The sequence below is a fragment of the Ochlerotatus camptorhynchus genome, unplaced genomic scaffold (genome assembly GCF_037179485.1).
Source record: "Ochlerotatus camptorhynchus isolate MF236.1 unplaced genomic scaffold, CSIRO-AGI_Acam_v1.1 ptg000447l, whole genome shotgun sequence".
NCBI lineage: Eukaryota > Metazoa > Arthropoda > Insecta > Diptera > Culicidae > Ochlerotatus > Ochlerotatus camptorhynchus.
In genome coordinates this window covers 445,001-455,942 of record NW_027040933.1, presented here as the reverse complement: position 1 = coordinate 455,942, position 10,942 = coordinate 445,001, and the positions used below count along the sequence as shown (strand labels likewise).

The 10,942-nt window shown below is 39.7% G+C and overlaps 1 protein-coding gene across 1 annotated transcript in view; it reads right to left on the bottom strand.

Moving 5' to 3' along the window:
* Positions 1–978: 978 nt before the first annotated feature.
* The window catches only part of Ipo9 (Importin 9), a 20,098-nt gene continuing 10,134 nt past the window's right edge, over positions 979–10,942 (bottom strand). Inside the window, exons 6-9 of the mRNA XM_065234931.1 lie at positions 6,294–6,448; positions 2,527–2,692; positions 1,357–2,455; positions 979–1,292 (exon numbers count right to left, since the gene is read on the bottom strand). Coding sequence (XP_065091003.1) covers positions 1,099–1,292; positions 1,357–2,455; positions 2,527–2,692; positions 6,294–6,448 — 1,614 coding nt within the window. The 3' untranslated portion in view covers positions 979–1,098. The remainder of the gene's footprint in view (positions 1,293–1,356; positions 2,456–2,526; positions 2,693–6,293; positions 6,449–10,942) is intronic.

Below are 10,942 nucleotides of genomic sequence, written 5' to 3'. Positions count from 1 at the left end.
CAACATCATTTGTTTGTAAACAAAGGTGCATCCTATATCTACACCCTAAAATATTTCGGTGTACGGCAGTGTAGCACCGGTGTAGCTACACCGCAAAAACGAAAACGACATAATAATAATTACTTCCAGTAACAAAGATTATTTCCGACAAGAGGACAGAAAATTTGCTGCCATAAGTTTAAATACACTCAGGTCGTTTTTTACACGGGGGATACGTAGGTACCGTGTAAAAAAAAAACCTACAAGATTTTGATTTGTCACATGTTTAAAAAATCGGATTTTGATGTCATTTGTAATTATAGCATGCTATGGTCCATATAGACATATTTAAAAAAATTCTGTATTTATACCAAATTGTGATTTTTTTTTAAAGTATGCCATTCGATAACCTATAGCTTGAAACGGAAAATGTGATTGGAATCAAGTCGATAGGACGTATCGTTATCGAGAAATCGTTAAAAACGTACCGTGTAAATCGCAAAAAACCGTGAAAAAAAACCGTGTAAAAAAAGACTTCAGTGTAATATCTATGAGGTAACTCTAAGACCACTGGGTCCCGAAGAAAATCATTATTATTTTTGGCTCACTCAGTACCAGAACAACGGTCCCAAGCAGTCCCAAGTTATTTCACTCACCCCTGCATGTTCTGCATGAATCCACACACCCCTGATGTTATCTGTCAAACTAGAAGTAAAAAAGTTTATTTACGTTTGGAACCAGTTTCATACACGAATGATCAGTAGGCTAATTTGACAGCACGTCCCCCCAGTTATAACATCGTCTCTGGGTGCAGGGGCTTTAAACGCTGTACAGACTGGAGAGTTATAACAGGTTATAACGGTTGTCAACTAATTGCAACACAGAAACCACCATTAAGATAGCACTATAACATGTTATAACTCTGTAGTCTGAACGTACTATAAGTTAGGGAATGTCATACCAAATGTTGATTTTTTTAGTTTAAAGATGATTCATTTTATTTGGATTTAAAAACATAACGTAAGGGAGTATACAGGATAATAATAACATGAGCCCACACTATGTGTCGGGCAATATTAATCCATTTTGATAATTTCTCATTGCATTCAAAACATGCATTCAAGCTACGTTGATTCCGAAACCATTGAGGATAAGTTTTTCCGAATCTTCCAGCTGCTCCAGAAACACACGGAAATGTTCATCTCGACTGAAACTCTTCACAAATTCGACCAAATACTCCTCCATGTCACACTGGAAGATTGGATTTTGCATAAGCTCTTGCATCATCTGCTGATCGTCGTCATCATCTTCATCTGAAAGAGAAATATATTAAAAAAAAACACTATTCCACGTAACAAATCAAGCTTATGAACTAACCATCCTCAAGGAGCATCGCTGCTGTGAAATTGATAGCCTTTCCATCTTCTGTTTCGCTGTCAGAATCTGCTGAATCGCCCTGCACTAGTGCTTCTTTAGCCTCCTTCAGATTGGAAAGTTCGTTCACAAGAAGCTTGAAAATTTTCAACAGAATCGGAACATCGACCCATTCCTGTTGCGACTTAGCAGCAGCCAATCGGGTTCTCCTACCCTGATTAGGATTGACCACCGGTTCTTTGATCATTACAGAGTTCAATCTCTCGTCCTTGGTCGTTACGCCATATTCAAACAACTTACAGAGAGCCATTGTGCTGACCTTTCTTTCATACGACCCGTAGAACATGTGCTGCCGGCTGAGCCAGTTTGCAAAAACGAAGGTCATTGCTGGTTCACCCGTCGGTCCGGGAACAGTACTCAGGAAGGTGAGAACAGGGTCCATTTGCACTAAAATCAAATGTGCGAAGATCATCACCAGGCTCATTATAACGTTCAATGCTTCGACCAGCTGCATTTTACTGATGACTGCTTTCAACAGTAGATCGACATTCTCTCCCAGCAGATTTCCCACTTTGGTGATTATGGTAATTACCAACCGACCGATGAATGCAGCAGTCGATTCGGTGTTCATTGGGTTCAATAGCATGGTCGTAACTTGCATGATGTAGTTTAGACCTTCACCATTTTTGTAGCCACAAATCTGCTCGGGATCGACGGTGAGGAACGCGCGCAGGCACTCGCCTCCGGATTGCATGACGGAGTGATCTTCACTTCGCAGAATACAATGCACGGCGGCGGGAAAAGCGCTTTCGACCATGATGTTACTGAGTGGTCCTCTGGAATACTTGACTACAGTACCCAAAATGTCCAGTGCAATATCTTGCATGGTGGATGTTTGGGCTCCTTCGGAATTGAGAATGCTGATGATCGTCGGGATTATCTTTTCCTGCAGAGGCATCAAGCAGTAGGGATTTTGTGACAGAATCTTAAGAATGTCCTGCACCATTTCTAATATGAACCGATCGTCGTGGTATTTGAGGAACATAGCAATGGTGAGAGATACAACCTTACTCGAAATGGCAGCCGTTACGTTAGCATCATACTATTGCAAGCCAGAAAAGGTGATTAATTTTATAAAAGATGGATAAAAGATTGAACTTTGATTAAACCTACCGAGATTATGGCCGTCAATGTTTCCAGTAGAAGACCTTGAACGGTATTCTGTGATTGACTGAATAGTGGCATGATACATTCGAAGAATGGCTCCAATTTGGGGACTAGGAAACTCTTTCGCTCATCGTTGCATTCACGCAGGTTTGTACAGAACCCGTAGATTGATCTGAAAATGGGAAAAACATAGACCATTTTAGTGTTCACCTGGTTCAAATGATCAATTTTAATTAATTCCACGTAACATTTTGATTCATCGTGCCAACATTTGAGCGCATTCGGTTACTTATTTGCGAACTGCTCGGCGGTGCTAAAATTCCCGAGGCGCAGTAAACAACGGTGTGTAAGTGATAACAACATGGCGGCTTATCTCACCGGTATCATGAAGCAGTATGCACGGTTCGAAAGTTCAGGATAGGGTTTGGTTTCTTCGCGGTCTTCAGGACGCGTTCAATCCCTTAACCACGGCGTTGTAAAGTTGCATTCGTGCATAATCTGCCATATCTGGTCCAGTTTGATTGTGTCGTATGCGGATTTAAAATCGATGCACAAATTATGTGTGGGCACGTTATAGTGGCGCATTTAAAGAAAGCTTGCCGAATCGCGAAAATCTGGTCTCCGGTAGCGCGAGCACTCATGAATATTGACTGGTATTGCCCCATGCACTCCTTTGAAATCGGTGATAGACGGCGGCATAGTATTTGAGAGAGTACCAGCAGTGTGATCGCGTAGTAGTTACAGCGATCTAGTTTGGGGACACTTTTGTAGATTGGACACACGATACCGTCCATCTACTTCTCCGGTAATAGCTCCTTTTCCCAAATCTTTGTAACTATCCACCAACACCAGCGGCTTACTGTTTTTCAACCGACCGATCTTCTCGATTTCCGGGAGGCCTTGGTCGTCTTCTGCGCGTGCTCCAATATCTGTTACCGTACACGCTTCATTCTCTTCAGCTCTAAGGCTCATATATTGTTATTTATTTAACATCAACAGGCTGGATGAAGCCCCAATGATTTAAACCTTATCAACTATGGTAAAAAAAATACATTCAAGCATGGTCATAACATAAAAAAAAAAACATTAAAAAACGTATATCTTATAGTCAATATCTTAACTCCTGCCGGCGAAAAACAGAAGAAAACTTTCGACGAAGCGCATCACGGGAGAGATGAAAGTCGAAAACAGATGCAACTCTGTTGAATGTTCTCTGCAGTCCGCAAATCGCACCGTACGCTCCATAATTTGTGCGACGTAGAGGCAGTCTTAGCATAAGGTTATTACGAAGCGGTCAGGGTTGAACATTCAGGTCAATTTGCCTCAGGATAGCCTCACAATCTGTCCTTCCTTGTAGGATATCGGCCACGGTTAGGGCTCTGTTTGTGTCTCTTCTAGTCCGGAGAAGTTCTAGGTCGATAAGTTGACAACGGCTTTCGTAACGGATCGTTCCAAGGCAATCTACGCAACGCAAAACGAAGAAAGCGACGTTGAACAGATTCAATTCGCTCGGCACCGTTGTTGTAGTTTGGGTTCCAAACCGCTGAACAATACTCAAGCGTCGATCGAACAAGCGAACAATAGAGAGATTTTAGACAGTAGATATCAGTAAAGTTTTTAGCTATCCTAAAAATGAACCCTAAAGTTCTTGACGCCTTATCAACAACATATGCAATGTGTTGCTTGAATGAAAGCTGCGAATCCAAGATCACACCCAACCTAACAGCGCCGGTGGTGTAGTGGTAAGCGTGATTACCTCTCACACCAGCAGGCCTGGGTTCAATCCCAGTCGGCGCCGCCGGGATGTTCTGAGGCATAACATCTCTGATCACGCCTTCCTTCGGATGGGAAGTAAAGCCGTTGGTCCCCGGTTCATGAGTTGATGGGTCGATAGGTAGGGTCCAGGTGTGGGAGCTGCCTTCCTGGCACGTCGGTAGCATTGGTGCTCAGCACGGAAAACTAGATCGACGGAAAAAAACAAACCAAAGAAAAAAAAAAAAAAAAAGATCACACCCAAGTCTTTCACCTGATTTACGCGTTCGATTGTCGAGCCAAGCAGATCATAACTGAATATTATCGGTTGTTGTTTTCGTGAGAACGTAATAGCGGAGCATTTGACTGGGTTCACTACCATTCTGTTTAACCTGCACCAACTAGCGAATACATTCAGTTGACGTTGAAGAAAGTGACAGTCAGCAATGGAGCAGATTCGTAGGAAGATTTTGAGGTCATCTGCATATGATAACCGAGGAGCTTCGATGACCAGATGCACGTCGTTGAAGTACAGTATAAAATTAACGGTCCCATGTGGCTTCCCTGAGGTATACCTGATGTGGCGAAGAAGCTAGCTGATCTGCAATCTCCTATGGCAACTTTTAGTTGCCGACCGGTAAGATATGATCGAAACCAACTCAGAAGATTACCGCATACACCGAGCCTGCCGAGTTTAGCAATCGCAATAGCATGGTTCAACTTGTCGAATGCTGCGGATAGGTCTGAATAAATAACGTCCGTTTGAACCCGATCCGACATGCTTTCGGTTATATACGATGTGAGACACAGCAGATTGGTAGTTGTAGAGCGGCCGACAGTAAACCCATGTTGATCAGCACTCAAATACTGCTTGCAATGGGACAGCAACGGTTCCATAATCACTAGCTCGAATAGCTTTGAAACGGCACTTAACGATGTAATTCCTCGATAGTTATATTAGATTTGCAGTAGTGCTGCTGTACGTAGACGATCTCACCATTGCTTGCATGCTGGTTAAAGTTTGCAGCAGAATTTTAAAGTCACCGAGTAAAGTTCTCTCGCGTTTCTTGGAATTCATCAATTGGCGGCAGCAGTCGTACATCATAAAGATTCTTGTACGGTTTGGGATGGAGAAGACCAAAACGTCACGAGTTCCAATGGCGAGCGGATCAATGGGGCAACTGGTGAAGTTTTCTGATCGGAATTCCACTACTGGATTCATGTTCAAACATTGAAGGTGGGCTCACTGGGTTGACGAAATAAAACAAATTTAGCTGCAGGAAGCAAGCAAACTTGGCGCTGTCGAGTACCGAAGCCGAGTTTATCACCTTGGCAAATTGTCTTCAGGAATGTCAATGGATATGCAAGTAAGATCTGGGTGTATCTTTGGTGTATCCTGTTTCAGTTTATGAGGATAATTCACGACTATCGTAAGCAGATGCTCTCAAAATCTACTTGTAGATCTGCTCGAGTGCTGACTGTCACTTTCTTCAACGTATATGCGAAGCCTTTTCTAGTTGTTGTAATTTGTACCCCATGTAAAAGATCTACGTTGTCGACAGGCGTCAAGGACTTTACGGTAAGGATACGGTCGTATTTTGCGCGATAATTAGGGCTACAGTGAGTCTGTTGATGTCGACAAATTAAGAAATAACCATTGTTCTAACTTCTACGGATTGGAGTACACGCTGTTCTAAACATTTTGGCACCAAATACTGCTTTGTAAAACATCTTGTGGCGAGCGGTGTTTTTTCACCGAGTACTGTCCGAACGAACGGATGGAAGCGGACACCCTGACGAAGCCGCTGGCAGTGGTGAACCTTCGGGAACTTCGGATTACTATCGGAGCGAAATTGAGGAGAAGTGTTGAGCCCCTCGTGCGGCGACAACATGCATGAAGAAAATGTTGGTACGCTTATGGTAAGAAAATGACACCTTATTCTAGTTCCTCCAACCTTTCCGGATCAAATCCGGATCAAATCGGTCAGTGACACACCGAGTAATAGCAAAAGTAATCTTACCTGGCTGCTGTGATTTTCAACACAATTGGCTTTTCCGGTGACATGCTGTTGATCGTAATGTCTATCACTTGCTGAAGGGTTTGCTGGTCGTATATGTTACAATCGCAGTAACGGCTGATAATCCACAAGCAACGACCAAGGAGGTACGGTGAGACCTTTAAGTAGAAAAGTAATGTTAAGTCTAGGAAAAATAGGCCACGAAGGAAATGCAGGATGTTTAAAAGATCGAGTCTCAAAAGGTAGGAAAAAGTGAACAATTTTAATTTTCACCCAACACATGAGACACAAACATACAAGTAATCGAATCTGAACCGTTTTTGCCGATAGTTTACCGAACAGCTCCTAGCATGCAGTAAAACCAGCACAAAGAAATCTACCTATCAGCAAGGACCATGCGCGGCTAGTGATGCCACATATACAGATTTATCTGTAATTATACAGATTTTTTTATCAATATTTTGATACATATATCTGTATATACAGATAACAGATTTTTGAAAAATATGCGGATTTTACCGCTTTTTCTAATAAGGGAATAGGTTATGTGAGTCAGTTTTTGGTCCAAGAGATTCCCTAATTGGCCCTAACTCAATTTTCAATATTTTCATTCTTGGCCAAATTTATTTCCATGCACATTTTTCATAATATGTCTACGCGATTGAAGCCATGAACATTTATTTCAAATTTGAGTTAGCCCTACACAGAAACAAAATCCATTATCAAAAATACTATATTGGTGGTTTAAATTAAATACGAAACGTAATTAATTTAATTTTACTATTTTTTTTATCAAAACTACTATGCCGTTTGAGTAAGCATAGTAGTTTTGAAAGAATGGTAGTAAATTTGATTATATTTATAGTCACCTGGTATATTTGATAGACATGGCATTAAGCGTAGTTTTTTTTTTTTTTTTTTTTTTTTTTATTGGTATCAAGCTGGAGCTGCGTGACAGCTTAATTTTCAAGACTTGACCCATTTGAATAAATTTTGCTTCTATCTTTGACAATACAGCAGAAGGACTAGCCTATGTTGGCCGCTTGAACACTGGATTCCGTATGTATTGTTTCAAGATAGTTATAGAAAAAATGCTGTGACGTGTGCGCGTAGATACATCCGCGTAGTAAACCGATTGAATAAGTAAATCCGTTTCGAACGAAATATCTAAATTATGTAAGTTACGAAAACCGCGCGAATTCCGAAAGCCGTGCGAGACAACCGAAGCGAGAAAAAAAAAAGGCTTATTATCATTTAAAGAGTGCCACCAAAATAAATGTGATAGCCTATGTTGGCAAGTTGATTAATTTTGGTTTCCTCCTTAGATATTCTACTTATTTACTACTGAGCTTTGTATCAAATTAGTTAATTTAAAGAACGTATCAATCATTTCAAGATTTCGCGACCGCACCGAACAAATTCTATAAGCTCAAAAGCGTTTGACAAGCTCTACCGAATTGCGTATCACTTCTGCGTAAGCTCCGTAGACGTAGGCGCGTTGAATCCGACAGTCGGCAAAGGTTTAACCTGTACCAACACCGCTTAAGGAACGACCTCGAGTCAGTGAAACCGTTTATAGTTAAACATCTAAATTACGTAAGATACGAAAATCGCGCAAATTGTGAACGCCACGCGAAACAACCGTAGAGAAAAAAAAACAACTTATTATCACTTAAAGAGTGCCACCAAAATAAATGTGATAGCCTATGTTGGCAAGTTGATTAATTTTGGTTTCCTCCCTAAATATTCTACTTATTTTACTGTTGAGCTTTGTTTCAATTTAGTTATTTTACCGCACGTATCAATCATTTCAAGATTTCGCGACCGTACCGAACAAATTCTATACTACAGAAGCTCAAAAAAAAAAAAAAAAAAACTTTTGGTGAGCTCTACCGCATTGCAAATCACTTCTGCGTAAGCTCCGTAGACGTAGGCGCGTTGATTCCGAAAGCCGCGAAAAGTTAAACATGCATCAATACCACATAAGGAAAGATCGATTTTACGTATGGTTTAGTTCATAGATTAACATTGATTGCTGTTTACAAATGTAAGTACTTGAACACTAAGAAATAAGTTAACTCAAATGCTTTAATCGCATATATAAGAGATTTCGCGTATTGAGAGAATTATATAGTAATCGAGTACAACAAACTCAGGGGAATACAATACCTCCAAAAGTTTAAAAGCTAATAACTGTCACATAACTCTACTTTTACTTTTTTCCTAAACTATTCCTTTCCTTGTTAATCTGCTAAATGCTATTGGTCTGCCTGCGTTTTCTTTTTTTTTTTAATTCAATACTAAATAAGAAGATTTATTCTACAACTATAAAGGTTAGTTGCCTCCCTAAGCGGACCACCCGCATCCTAATTCTTTTGTTAATCTACTTAATGTCATTAAACTTTCTGAAGTTTATTATTTAAATTCATTTGATGGTTATGATATCTCATTAGCCTAATTAATAAATTATTAAAAGCTCTAAGTCACCTAATCAATCATAACCCATGCTTTATTAAGTACCTGCACTTGTGCTTGTAATCTAAAATTAAACGTGTTTCAAGTACTTTTGATTTTGACCTATACCTATTTATTATATCTTAGTTCGACCCAGGTGACACCCTCAAGTGACTAAAATGCTTCATTTTGAAGTTAGTTTCCTAGCTGATTTTAAATTATATGGGGTATATGCTCCAACTACGCTCACACGTTTCCACTATGTCGTCCCACAAAATTACGTATGGATATATCACAATAGAAGCACGCAACAGTGGAAATCCCGAGCCATAGTTCAAACATTTATCCCAAATCAAAATGAAGCACATATAAGATTAGTTACAATACCAAGTACAAAAATGATGTATAACATTGTTCCCTGAGTAATACTTCAATGAAAACAACAATGAAAGCTTGTCACGCAAATAGAAGGAGCACCGTTGGGCACTTTCTGAAATATTTCAATAGTATAATTCCCTTGCACACCCAAATAAATCTATCTGCATAAAAATAAATAAAATAAGAGTGATTTGCGGCAAAACCCGCCAGTATCACACCCAACGTCAGTGCCTATACGTAAGCGTACCACGACGCGGCTCTCAATAAAAGGAGTAACAAGTGTGATACTATCACTGCTGGACTAGATCTTTTGTTCTCTCATGCAGTGGTTTATCAGAGAGGGGAAGCTCAGTAATCCTCATTGCCCGCCCATGGCGCCATTCTATCGCGGCATGAGCCAGCAACGTCGGCCACAAACCCACCGTCTCCAACATTCCACTAGCATGAAATTAAGCCCGCCCACCAACAGCAAGGTGCAAAAACTAGCCAAGGGGAGGGAGACATGGTATTAAGCGTAGTTATACTGAAAATAAATGTTTTCTGCAAAAAAGTATTCGTAACTATAGACTTTGTTGTAGTGTAGGGTTGAAAACTGGATCACTTACTCTACATTTTTTTTTTTTTTTATATTTATTAATTCCGATAAATAACCATTTCTTCCTTTTGAGCAGCTTGAATTCAATCTTTGAGCATCAAACCTAAATCGTATTTTAAACTGAATAAAATAATATTATATTATCTTCGAATGAACTTGAAATCTTTTGAATCAACCTCTTATCTTCAGATGTTCTGATTTCTCGTTCGAAGGGATATTAGTTTCCCTTTCTTTTTCTTTAAATAATCATGTCACGATGGTTAATTCACTTTTTTGTTTTGTCAAATCGGTAAACAAGCCACACACTGATTGATTACAGCTTATGATTTGAAGACTGGATATTTCGATATTTGAATAGCGTCATATTAGAAAAAAATGTCTGCAATTCGACTAAACTTCCAGTGAAAGTTATGTATTAAAACTTAATGAAGAATTATGGAGTTGAAAAGAAAGGCCAGATAAAGATTTTCGTAATCTCAGGCATAAAAAAAAAACAAATTTTATGGAATTGGGATTATTACTTCGTTGAGAAAATTTTCAGCCGGAAGCAGATTTGTCTCTTAGAGCTACGTAAATCCGCACTGAGACCATAATCATGCGAAAAATCACTGTTCACACCGCATCAATGAAGATACATTGATCTGACATCACAGAACAACAACCAAAGCGGTCAAATGAATTCCGCTCCAAAGTGCCGACAGCAAGGAAAGTTGTTGAACCCCTATGTCCCCTATGACTGTCAAAGCAACAGTGATAACAGCTAAAAGGTTGGAAAATAAAAAGGTAGAAATGGATGATTTGCCACACCTATCACACCGTTCCATGACCTACAGAATCCAGATTTAGTCACCAAGTCTCCCCACCACTGCTATCTACAGTTACAGTCCCATCACTCCCATTCCCACGATTGCTGAAGGGAATAATAAGATTCTTGATTCTATTAAAAGAAAATGGAGATGAACTAGCCTACGGCTAAAAATCTCCTACATAAAGAAAAAATATTGAAAGAAATTAATGTTTACAACATTTTAACTAGTATGCACAAAAGTCCAATAATGGCAAATGAATAATATGCCCTACAATGCCCAACCTACAACAACCAAACCTATTATTATTTTTTTTGTGTTTAGCTGTTGCCTACAACTCCCAAATTTGATTTAATCTTATGGTTTTTATGAAGTTTTTAAATTTTGTTCTAGTAATTGCACGATATTTCCAACCAGTA